Here is a 13,070-nt window from a genome sequence, read left to right on the forward strand (position 1 = left end):
TAGAAAGGGAGTAATACTGATTAGGATAAGTGACCTTGAAAAGTCCTGTGTTGTATTTGACTTTCCAGTGGTATCTCTGTCTTCAGTCATGCTACTCTTTCTCCTTTGGCCTGGCAATTTCTCTTTATACCAACAAACGTATGACTCCTGTACCTAAAACTGTTCTCTTCTTGTGAGAAGATTTATTTCAGCTTGTTACATCCTCTGACAAGGATCCAGAAGGCCTGTTCTCCTAAATCCTTGGTTTTCTTGCCCTAAGCATCTTCTACAGAAGAAGTCTCCAACTATTAACAATCACGGTGTCCCCTTCCTCCATCCCTAAGCCACTTCAAAGTTCTCTTAACTAGTCATCACTCTGGGTATCTGTGTGCTCAGGTGATAGATTCTTAGGCCTTTTCTAGACAGATTACTTTTTAGTGAACATTAGGGAGGGGGAAGAACTAGCCATGTTAAACAATGTCTACACAAGATCAGATACATAATACAGGCTAGTCATGAAAAAAATTAGAAACTAGAAGAAGCTTTCTTATTTTCAGAGAAGTGAATGTCTGGAGCAGTCTTCTGAAAAAATTGTGGGATCAGAGGATCTGAATGGCTTCAAATGGTTCTCAAGTTTATAGAATATATGGTATGATAACCCAGGGGTATTCTTGAGGTAGCAGTATGTTTGTCATATGCATAGTGGAGTATCTAATATCCTCATGAGGAGGTCAAAAAGAAGTTTGACCTTTTTGTGAAAGGTATCTGCAAAACCCATGCTTTGGGGCTTCTACTAGTTCCCTGTGTGGCCCAGAAAGATTCCCCTCTTCTCCCTTCCCCCCCACCCATAAGTTAATTATTGGCTTCTGGGGTTTTTTTCCCCGTCCACTAAAACATTGGGCATTGACTGCAACTCGAGGAGGGAGTTTCTTAGAATACACTGATTTTCTTAATGGTAATTAGCTGTTTATCATTTTGCATTTGTCTGCTCTGCTTGCGTGACAGACCTTTCAGGTGCCTGTCTTTTGGGGCTAGGTCATAGATATAGGGTCAAACAGGTTAGTAGATATGGGGTGAGGCAGAAATTCTTCCCCTGGTCAAATAGACAAAAAAAATCCCAGTAGCCCTCGCCTTTCTTTGTAGCATAGGGCACAGTCCTCTTCTAGGATTATCTGATCATGCTTTAACCCAGTGAACCCAACCTTTTTTGGCATGCAAGCCACAAATTAGCCCCACAACCTCCTTGAGTGCTACTCCATTTTGTTGCTCAGCTCCCTGACCAAGCTGCTGCTGTGCTTCTGCTCCCTGTCCTGTCACTGCTGCCTGTGATTCTCTGTAGACCTATTACCAATGAAACATGCCCTGTATTACACCAGTGCAGTGCATCTACAATCGGGCGTTGGCATCAGTGCAGTAGTTCTGGTTAGCTGTGCTGACGCAAGAATCCTGGTCAGACAAAGAACTCCTAGACATTTTACGTAGCTCTTTTCACATCGTCTTTAGGATAACTGCAGCTGCAGCTAAGTGCTGGAGTAAAGATTCTTACCCAGCCCATGTCCCTACAGACTTAGTGAGACTTTTGTTGGCCTCAAGCACATGCAAAAAATTGATCTTAAAGTTTTCCTTTTAAGTTGTTGATTAACCAACCATTATTGGTCTTGTGGTTTGTGGGTTGAAGTAAGTTTTGTTTGTAGTGTAACATAGGAGTCCTTGTCTACTATTTGCTTTGAAATGCTTGTTTTCCTTTGTTTGGCCTCACCAAGTTAGCGTGTTTTCTTATCTAAAACCAATCTCCATTCCAGACACTCTTGTGCTTTGGATTCACTAGTTTACCTCTAGTTTTATACCATAATTTGGCAATGGAATGTTCTCATTAGAGATTTATAACAGGTACGTGACCATGCATTGTTACTAATAACAGCAAAACAATCTACTTAAATTGGGAATTTTGGTGCCAGCATGTCCAGAGGGGCAGTGAACCATAATCCTGGACCACTGATATAAATCTGCCAATTTGTAAATCAGAACGTTCAAGTAAACAGTAAGCCAGTAACCCACTCAGTGATACTGAATGTCATCAGTCATCACTCTTCCATTTAGAGTGGCTACTGTATGGTCAGAAAAGAGACTTGTCATATAGTTCCCTTTCATAGGGCTGCTTCTTCAGGAGTAGAGCCTACTGTAACTGTGATACGAGAAAGGACATGAGAAAACTCTTTTCTCTCCTCTTCCCCTGAAAAAGTGGAGCAAACAGTTCAAGCACTCAAGAAAGTTCTAGGAGTGGGATCTGAATTTTTAGGAAGTTTGGCTTGGATAATAATTCACAAGTTTTACATTATGTACAAGTGATGGTGAATTCTCCTTTGAGTTCCAGAAGATAATAGTGGCTTATGGCAGGAGGCTGCTATGATAAAGTTGACCCAGAGGGACAGACTTCCATCTTCAGCTCCCTCTGTGCAAAAATGAAGTTTTTTCCGACCTATGAGGACTTTTTACCATCTTGTACCATCTACACTTTTCCCAGAGCCTGACGAAGGGACTTTGATTCCCGAAAGCTTGCAGAAAAGGACAATTTTCTTGCCATTTTCCAGTTGGTCTATTAAAAGGTATCATTTTGGAACCCAGAGTTCTAGTTTTTTGTATGATACAAGTTGCAAATTTTATTATTATTTATATTGCACCGTCATCTGGAGACCTTTCTTTCTGTGCCAAGCAGAAACAGTACTAGGGCCAGGGGATCCTTGAAGAAACACTGTTTAGTAAATACCTGGAGATTTGCAAGTAATCAGTGATGATGTTACATTGAGAATTTTTTACATGGAAACTTTTGATTCTTGGAACTCCTTCTTTTGTCAGTCAAGTGACTTTGTCTACATGAACTGCAGGTTTTCATTGCTAGATAAACTCAGCCCAGAGAACACAGCCAAAATGAACCCAAATCACTGAAAAATATAAACAAGTTTTACAGTAATGGAATACGCCTGCCTGGCACAAACTCGGAAGGGAGGAAAACCTGTTCTGCTTCCCAGAGTGGTGGTTAGTGGCTCTGCTAGCCAAACACAATTAACCTTTACATTGCCACTCTCTCATTTGTTAACATAAAATAGGAAGCATTCTGGTTTCTCAGTTTAAGATATGTTTTGTTTGGCAAGAGAAAGGTATGATTGTCAATAAATAGATAAAATGGACTGCAGTTTTATATTGATATGCTAGCATATCTAAACCTTCTACATTTTCTAAATCACTTCTTTGGAATCTGTTTTGCAGTGTTAGTTGCATTGCATTGCAAAGTACTTGGCAGAATTACATAATGATGCTTATTGTTTTGCACTAGTATCAGAGGGGTTGAAAAATAAAGAACCTTTCATTCTTTAATATTGGGTTGAGCATGAGAACTAAGCTTGCAATTTTAAGTTTCCAGGGAATAGTCATGTGTATGCTAAGCTCACTGCTTCTAAAAGTTCACTCTGGCTTTTACTTCTTTATTTTGATTCACAAAGATATAAGCTTTTCAGATCCTTAGAGCATCATAGTAAAGGCATGAAGGAGCTAATCTGCAGACATTGCTCTATATGTTATTTCTCAATTTCTGCTTAATATTCAGTTAAGCTTTTAAAATGATTTCCAGGAGAAAACATACATTCTGCTATCCCCATATCTATAGTGTTGTACAAGCATATACTCAAAAGGCAAACATTTATAGCATCATCATGATGTCTGTCTGGTTTAGACATGTTAGCTGGTATTTGCATCTGGTTAGGAGATGCCTTAAGGCACCCAAATATGAGCGCTGCTTTCTTCCATTCCCAGACATGCTTGCATGCATATTTTTACAGTTCTGTCTAGGTAGATGTTCTGCAGTGCTGCATCAGTTTTTCCTTGAAACCATTTCACAGACCTGTAGCAGGCTGCCTGCCTCAGGGACTGCAGCCCAGCTGGAAGCAGGCAGAGGATGATTGCAATACTGCCTCAACAAGAGTGGGCCAGTTGAGAGCAATAATTGGCTGGTCTTTGGGAGTTAAAAAGCTTTGGGTCAGAGAGATAAGAAAAACAGAGTGAGACAGAGGGAAAACTGGGAGACAGACAGAAAGAGAAAGAAAGGTTGCTTGGATAGTGGCTGCAACACCAGACCAGCAGCTCTCCTAGGGTTTGGAAGAGGCCCAGGGGCTGCAAGGCTGGAAGCAACAACACCAAGGCAGGAGCACCAGAGAGAGAAAGGAAAGACTGCAGTGATGAGGGAGCAGCACAATGCCCAAGTCACCCCCTTGGGGGTCTGGGAAAATGCCCCAGGCTGGGAGTTACCCCTTGTGGACTATTTTTATGTTTGTTCATTAATTACTGACATATGCTTGTGGGGTTTCCTGTGAGGCAAGTGAGTTCAGGAAATAAAGACTGTGCTGAGCTCTTAAAGACTATGAAAGCTGAGCAACTGTTAACCCACTACATCTTTCTCTTCAGAGGAGCCTGAACTAGAAAAGAAGACCTGAAGTATGCTGGACTTGGAAGTGGTTGGGATCAGAATCCAGTCCCATACATATAAACTCCCTCATTTTGTCTGCTTTAATCTAATGGCAATATTATTTTTAAATTCCTATTCCTCTACAATAAAAGTTGTGACCGGCAAAGATCCCTTTTATACAGTAGCATTACGCTAGCAAGTTGTTTGCATAGTAAATCTCTGAAGTGTCTGACATGGAGATGCGCTGTGGTCATGTACCTTTTTCCTTACCCATGTTAAGCTGTTTTTTGGGGAATTGCAGAGCAGGGAGGCAACCAGATGGGCTATGGGGAAATGGTTCCTGCTAGGAAAGGAATTTTGTAAGTTGAACATATAGTTCCAAAGTTAATTCCTGCCTGTAGCACTATAAACAGCACCAGCTTTTTAGCATCCTGTCAGCACTTAAGTATTATCTGATATAATGTAAATGTTACTATGGAGTCACAGTTCTATATACTTGGCTGTGTGAAAGTGAAATTACTATTGCACTAAAAAGTGTAGGGTGTGCTAAATGTGCTAATGTAGATGTACAAGGGGGGTGATCAGAATTCCTGCTTCTTCAATTTGTCTAGTTGGGGGAGGGGGGGTTGTCATAAGGACCAGTTTCTGTGCATCTTTCATCTTCACTACAGTCAGGTCATTATTGCCATCCAGGGTGTAGGCGTCCTTTTTTTTTAACGGTTAGGGCCAGGTCATGTACTCAGAGAGCAGGAGGGAACATCAGGAGTTAGACCAAGAGTCTGGAGCCAGAAACCACTGTTAAACACTGCTCAGCATAGTCGTACAGAGAAAGGTCCAGAGCAAAGGCAAGGCTGGAGGGTTGGTGCACGACAGGAACTTGGCAAAAGCAATAACCAGAGCTGGAACTGTGGCAGGTTCTGGTAACAAAGTTAAGGCAGGATCCAGGGCCTGGTTCTGAGACCAGACCAGAGACAGATCAAGATCTGGACTGTCTGGTGGTTTGTGAAGTACTGAGCAATTGTATTTTTTTTTTCTTGTTGTCTTGGGTTTATAACTTGGAGCCTGGTTGCCTGAAGGCAACTGGGCTATTGAGAACAATCAAACTAAATTGGACATTGGGCAGCTCCAGGCAGGCTCAAGTCTTGTGCCAGGCGCTTTACCTTGTGAGCCATCTTTCACAGTAGGTTTGTGTCTTGAAATACGAAGCACAATCTTTATCTACCTAACTCCCAGTTTGTTTTCCATTTGCAGTTTGAAGGAAGGAAATACTGTGAACATGATTTTCAGATGCTTTTTGCCCCTTGCTGCCATCAGTGTGGTAAGTTTTTATGCCAGATGAAAAAGTGTATACTGCACATCCAAGGAAAGGTCAGTACACAGCTTTGCAGAGAACTCTAACCTTTGGGAACATGCCCAGTTTGTGATTTGGCTATTGGTTTGATTAGTCGCTTACAAGCCGTTCTTGGACTTTTGATGCATTTATATAAGCAAAAAATTTTCTAGAACTGAAACTTAAACAAGCCCTCATCATCTCCTGTCTTGGGTGCTATAACCAGTTAATCGAGGACCACATTGTCTCTCTCCATTCCATACAAATTAAGATAAATTAAGATGATCTTCATTCATAGTTATAAAAGATATAGATATCAAAGATATCACCCCCCAGAAATTTATTGCCTCTTACATAATTCCTGGATCATCACAGCTACAACATCCCTCTAGATCTACCATAACATGGAAGATGTTAAAATGTATCCCAGCTATGCAGTTGGTCTAATAAAAGGTATCACTGAACAAATCCTTGCCTCTTGCATAATTCCCAGACCATCCCTGCTACAACATCACTCTAACACTACCTCCATAGTTTTATCTATCTCACAAGTCCCGTGGCTCCCCTTTCTCCCTTACATCAAATTCAAGCACTGTAAGATTTAAAACAGCCTTAATTGCCTAACATTACACTGACTTGCCCAATGTATTTGCCTTTTCTCTGCTACAGTATTAGAGCACTTGTAATCTTTACGTGGTTATTTCTGAACTTTCTTCCATGCTACCTCCATGCAGGAAACACCTTTTCTGAGCAGATCTGAAATGTCACTACCCTGCCCTCTCTTAAATCTCTCCTCAGAATGTTTTTTTCTACAGGAAGCCAGCTGTTGAGTCACCTACTTTTTATGTGAACTGCTTTTTTGTGAAAAGAGAATGGGCTGGGAGAGAGGGGCATACAGACCAGTAAATCTTAGCTGCTGTGGGTAGTAAAGTATGAGGGGTTGAATGATGAATTAGGGGCTGTGGGAGAGAAATTTAAAACAAACACAGTATGCAAGAAATTGGAAAGGCCTAGATGACCCCCTGCGGTCTCTTCCAGCCCTAGTTTTCTATGATTCTAGGGCCATGAACATTATTGCTTATGTGGTGAATCACACTGAACACCAAGGGGCTTTTTGCATCCTCCTGTTCTCCCCAACAAGTTGCCTTCCTCTGTGCTGCCTTTCCATTTCCCTCTATATTTCAGTGACTTTCTAAACACGCACCCTAAACTCTGTGATCCCCATTGCCCTACCATGCCTCCTGTTTTGGAGAAAACGCCAATCTCCTCTTCTTCCATATCAGCGCCCCCCTTCCTAATCCTGCTGCTTGCCTCAGTTATCACTGAGCGTACCTGATTCGCAAGGCAGGAAGAAAACTCTCTTTGCTTGTAGCCCCGAACAGCCACTTGTTAGAGGTATGAGAGTCTGATCCAGCACTTTGTGGCAGGAGCCACAGAGGAAACGTCTAGCCTCACTTATGCTCAGCCAAGATAGTTCCTGATTTGATTCCTGATTCCCCACCAAATCCTATCCTGAACCCCTGGCAATCCCAACTAAGTCAAAACCAGTTCAATAGGGAACTGGCTGTGCACTCCCAATGCACAATTGGGGGACTTCAACTTCCCTAACATATCCTGGGATGAGTGCAGGGCCAAATCTGACAGATTGCATAGCTTTCTCACTTGCATTGATGACCTCTACCTAACGCAGGTCTGTGAGCCGACTAGGGGAGAGGCATTGCTTGATCTGGTCCTGGCCAAAGGGGAGGACCTGGTGAGCAATGTGAGGATCGAGGGGGGAAGCTTGGTGACAGTGACCATGAATTGGTCATCTTCTTAGTTCACTGAAGAGCAGGCAAACCCCTCAGGAAAACAGAAGTTCTTAACTTTGGAAAGGCTGACTTTTGCAAACTCAGAGATTTGGTCAGTCAGGCAATTAGAGGCCATACCCCTCCTAGAAAAGGGAGTACATGAGGAATGGTCATCTCTCAAAAATGTAATCCTTGAAGCACAGAGGAAAGCCATTCCATCTCACAAGAAATGTAGTCAGCGGGCAAGGAAGCCCCCCTTGGCTGAACAAGAAACTGTTGGACCTCATTAAACTCAAAAGAGAAGCCTACACCAGTTGGAAAATGGGAAGCATCACCAAAGAGAACTACTCAACACTCATCTGTACCTGTAGAAAGCGATCCAAAAAAGCCAAGGTACAAACTGAACTCAGGCTAGCTATGGGAATCAAGGACAACAAAAAGTCCTTCTTCAGATATGTGGGAAGTCAAAAAAAGAACAAAGATAGCATTGGGCTCCTGCAAGATCCAACGGGGCAACTGATATCTGACACCCAAGAAAGGGCCAATCTCCTAAATGACTTTCTCGCGTCGGTTTTTCACCCTCCTAAGGGAATCATACTGTCAGAAAGGATGCAAACCATCCTGGGAGTGGGTGACAGGCCCAAAATTGATGTGGATCAGGTGAGAGAACACCTTGAGAAACTGGACATTCACAAGTCTGTGTGCCCAGATGGAATGTGCCCAAGAGTCTTGAAAGGGTTGGTAGACATCATTGCATCCCCCTTGGCAAAAATATTGGAAAATTTGTGGCACCCAGGCAAGGTCCCGGAAGACTGGAAAAGAGCCAATGTGGTCCCTATCTTCAAGAAAGGGAGGAGGGATGACCCGGGGAATTATAGACCAATCAGTCTGACATCTGATTTTTCTCTGGAAAAATCCTGGAGAAAATTGTGGGATCCATCAACAGCAGACTAACAGAAGGCAAGCATCTGAATGCCAGCCAACATGGCTTTGTGACTGGCAGGTCTTGCCTGACCAACCTCATCTCGTTCTATGACCAGGTAACTGTGCCCTGGACAAGGGAGATGATGTGGATGTCATATATCTGGATTTCAAGAAAGCTTTTAACCTAGTTCCCCATGATGTCCTCATGGTTAAGCTGGGGACCTGTGGCCTTGATCATCTTATGGTCCAATGGCTAGGTAACTGGCTACAGGGTCGGACCCAAAGATTACTAGTTGACAGGAGCAAATCAATGTGACACAGGCTGACCAGTGGAGTCCCTCAGGGCTCAGTACTTGTGCCGGTACTCTTTAACATCTTCATTAACGATCTGGATTCAGGAGTCAGATGAGAACTGGCAAAGTTCACAGATGACAAGAAATTATGGGGGGAGGGCATTCATACCGCAGGACAGGCTGGGGGATACAGTTACTAGTTGACAGGAGCAAATCAATGTGACACAGGCTGACCAGTGGAGTCCCTCAGGGCTCAGTACTTGTGCCGGTACTCTTTAACATCTTCATTAACGATCTGGATTCAGGAGTCAGATGAGAACTGGCAAAGTTCACAGATGACAAGAAATTATGGGGGGAGGGCATTCATACCGCAGGACAGGCTGGGGGATACAGGCTGACTTGGACATGCTCTCAGGTGGGCTGACCAAAACCTGATGGCCTTCAATGTAGAGAAGGATAAGGTGCTGCACCTTGGTAGGAAGAACCTTCAACATACTTACAGGCTCAGCAGTGCTGTGCTCACTAGCACCATGACCAAAAGAGTCTTGGGGGTCTTGATTGACCACAAGATGAATATGAGCCACCAATGTGATGTTGTGACTGGCAAAGCAAACCAAACTCTGGCATGCACCCACCGATGCATCTCAAGCAAAACCAGGGATGTCATCCTCCCGCTTTACTCAGCCTTTTGGTGAGACCACAGCTGGAGTACTGCATCCAGTTTTGGGCCCCCCACTTCAGGAGGGATGTGGAAAAGCTTGAGAGAGTTCAGAGGAGAGTCACTCATATGATCCAAGGCCTGGAGGGCAGGCTATACAAGGAGAGGCCGAGGGACTTGGGACTCTTCAGTCTGGAAAGGAGAAGGCTCAGGGGGGACTTGGTAGCAGCCTACAATTATATAAGGGGTGCATCAGGACCTGGGAAAACAGCACCAGAGCTCCCCAAGGAATAACAAAGTCTAACGGCCATAAACTCCAGGAAGACCGATTTAGACTAGACATAAGAAACAAGTTCTTTATGGTGTGAGTGTCCAGGGTCTGGAACCAGACTCCCCTCAGAGATGCTGCAAGCACCTACTCTGGACTCTTTCAAAAAACATGTGGATGTTTTTCTTGCTGGGGTCACTTGATCCCAGCTGACTTCCTGCATGTGGTGGTGGGGGCTTGACTCGATCTCACAAGGTCCCTTCCAACCCCTAATATCTATGAAATCTATGAAAACACCTTGCAATTTCATTCGCTGAATCGTTCCAAATGCTGAATTCACAATATGCAAAATGGAGGGGAGGGGAGTGATCACAGGCTGAGTTACATACGATGTCATGATGCTGCTTGGCTAGTAGAACCAGACAAGCTTTGCCTGGAAATCAGGCTCTCTTAATGTCTTGATCTCTGATTTGTCCTCCAGATAATTAGGGTCCTTCCCAGTGATGTCCAGAATGTTCCCTGAGCTTTTAAGTCAAATTCAGTCTTCAAAATGTATGATTATATGAGCCAAGGAATGTCACTAATTAGAGTTTAGGCTTCACTTCAGTTAAACAGCAATGTGCATCAATCCTCTACCTTATAGGGACTGACCAAATTCAAGGACTGGAAGAGAGAAATGGACAGTAAATGAGGTCAATAAAGAAGGGCATGTAAATTATTGGGTCTTTTAGACTAAAGACGTCCATCTTTTTAGATTAAAGACATTCATCCCTCCACAAGATTTCAGAATCTGGTGACACCCATTTAAAAAACTAATATGAATATGGTATGAACATTATAATATAAACATTATTTTATTAATGTGATATTAACTGTATTGCTATATTATAATGTAAGTAGAATAGTCATCCCTTCAAGCTACTCCCCCAAGTTCTGTCTAGCCCTTTGAATGTTTGCTCCCAGCACAGTATCTGGATTCCACACACATGCAGGGTACCACTAGGGACTGGGAACTGGCAGGGCAGTTTTTGGCTTTGTTTACCCCAGGGGTGATCCGCCCCTGAACTCCAGCCCTGGGGCCAAAATGAACAGATCCTATGGACATGAAGCTGGAAGGGATGAGGGTTGGGCTGCACAAACGTGGCACATGATGGGCCCTTAACATATGAGGCTTGGGGAGGAGGGAACGGGACCCCTTTTGAGCCCCAGTCTGTACCTGAGGGGGAAAGCACTTCCCAGAGGAATACGACTGCAGCTGTTCCTCCAGGGACTTGGATGCTGGGAGCCAGAACTATCTGCTGCACTGCCCTTCCCACCAGCCCTGGGTGCTTGCAAAGAACTGGGGGATGAGCTGACCTGAAAAATGCATTTTTGCTTCTTCCCATCTGTCTGTGGTAGAGCATGCTGCTCAGAGCAGCCAATGCAGGAGCTGCCAAAGGGTGGAAGAGGGAAGCTTATCCAGAGGACTCTGGGGTAGGCAGGGTGGGAATTGAGCAGTGCACCCAACTCCTTGCACAGGGCCAGTACTGAGGCACCCCAAGGGGATCTTGTGGCACCCCATCATGCTGCAGCTCCCCAACTGAGAACCATGGTTGTAAAGAGTGTGAGAGATGGGAGGAGATATGCTTTGTCTGCAGAGGAATTTGTTTTGGTTGTATCTCCAAAGATAAAGTTGAGAACCCAGGCTTCAGGAGCAATAGGGCTTAAACCAAAAGGAAGGATTGGGGTTTTTTGTTTGTGTGTGTTTTCTATTTACTTAGTCTGAGTTGGTATTTAAAAGGACTTTATACTTTTTAATATCTTGGTATTTTATTTACCTGCAGGTGAGTTCATTATTGGTCGTGTTATTAAAGCCATGAACAATAGCTGGCATCCAGAATGCTTCTGCTGTGATATTTGCCAACAAGTGCTGGCTGATATTGGATTTGTCAAGAATGCTGGCAGGTAAACCCTTGGCCTCTTCCATACTGGTGATGATTAAGGCTTCCCAAAATCTGTAGCTGACCTTATCTCAGCTTTTAAAAATTACAGTAAAGGGAGTGAATATAACTGAAGTGTCTCTCTTTACACGTAAGGTACCTTTATGGGACAAGGATTCGAGAATGCCTCGTATGCAGAGAATGCAGCACAAAAAGGAAATGTCAACATTAAGAATTCTTGATTTTTTTTTTTTTTTTTAAAAACACTTAGAAAATGCCAACAAATGAACCACTTCATCTCCAGACTTCCTACAGGGTCACCTTCTGGGTATATCTTTTACTTTAGGTCACTTGGGTACATAAAAGGAGGAGAATGTTTTGATAGTATGTTTTGAGTATTCAGGTATATTCCATTAATTCTTTCACGTGAGATGTCAGATACTTTCTGGTGTGATTCCAGTAGCTAATGCTTCAGAGACGCAGGTGCTGTGATAATAACCACTTCAGCAATTTCTGTACACATCTACCTAACACCTCTCTAGGGTTCTCTGAGTATTTCTTCAGAATGAAGTATGTGGCTGCAATCAGGGCTTTTCATTTTCTGTTATTTATTTCTTCATTATGGAGTTCACCCTTATACATAGGAAAAAGTAGTTGTTTGGTTTACTCACAAATATTTTGGTCTTATTTACAGGCTTTTCTTTCCAAGCCACCTTTTCCAACCTGCCTTTTCTTTCTAACCCACCATGGGGCAGATTCTGATGCCTTTATCTGATTTGGGGGCACTCTATGAGTAGTCCAAATAACTTCTGCAGGACTTCTCTAGGAGGGAGATACTATTCAGTGTGAGTGAGTGTTTCAGAGGCTAGGGCCTGTACCCTTCAGTAGTGTGTTTTGGTGCACATGGGGCATTCCATTGATTTCATCTAGTTAAATTTAAGCTTGTCAGTAAGTATTGGCAGAATGAGGGCTGAAATTAACATTTAGCTTCCAATCTAACTTTAAGATTCACAGAGTAAAACCAGTCAACAACACAACATTTTAGCACATTTTAATTCCTCTTTTTTGACTAAACACAAGAGAACAGAACAACGATTCCGTCAGTGAATGGAATAAAATTACCTTTACTTATCTTAAGCGTGATTTACCACACAGGAAACCCTTAAAGGTTTCTATGTCTAGCAGACAGCTGATTGAAGTGAAGTTTGAATAGATACTTTATAAGTAAAGTTCCCAGATACCTTTACTTACTGATACTGTTGTTTTTTTTTCCTTTCCTACTGTTTTTAGGCATCTTTGCCGCCCTTGTCACAACCGGGAAAAAGCAAGGGGCTTGGGGAAATACATTTGCCAGAAGTGCCATGCTATTATTGATGAACAGCCTCTCATCTTCAAGAATGATCCTTACCATCCAGATCACTTCAACTGTGCCAACTGCGGGTAACTGCAT

The 13,070-nt window shown here is 43.1% G+C and overlaps 1 protein-coding gene across 6 annotated transcripts in view; it reads left to right on the forward strand.

Annotated features, from left to right (window-relative positions):
* The window catches only part of LIMS1 (LIM zinc finger domain containing 1), a 57,632-nt gene that overhangs the window by 32,533 nt on the left and 12,029 nt on the right, over positions 1-13,070 (forward strand). For 3 of the 6 annotated variants that reach the window (XM_025213563.1, XM_025213561.1, XM_025213560.1), the window contains exons 3-6: positions 5,690-5,756; positions 11,525-11,645; positions 11,892-11,948; positions 12,911-13,060. In XM_025213563.1, coding sequence (XP_025069348.1) covers positions 5,690-5,756; positions 11,525-11,645; positions 11,892-11,948; positions 12,911-13,060 — 395 coding nt within the window. The remainder of the gene's footprint in view (positions 1-5,689; positions 5,757-11,524; positions 11,646-11,891; positions 11,949-12,910; positions 13,061-13,070) is intronic. The other 3 variants (XM_025213562.1, XM_006031886.3, XM_006031885.2) reach the window with 1 other exon arrangement.

The sequence above is a fragment of the Alligator sinensis genome, unplaced genomic scaffold (genome assembly GCF_000455745.1).
Source record: "Alligator sinensis unplaced genomic scaffold, ASM45574v1 scaffold1232_1, whole genome shotgun sequence".
Taxonomy (NCBI): domain Eukaryota; kingdom Metazoa; phylum Chordata; order Crocodylia; family Alligatoridae; genus Alligator; species Alligator sinensis.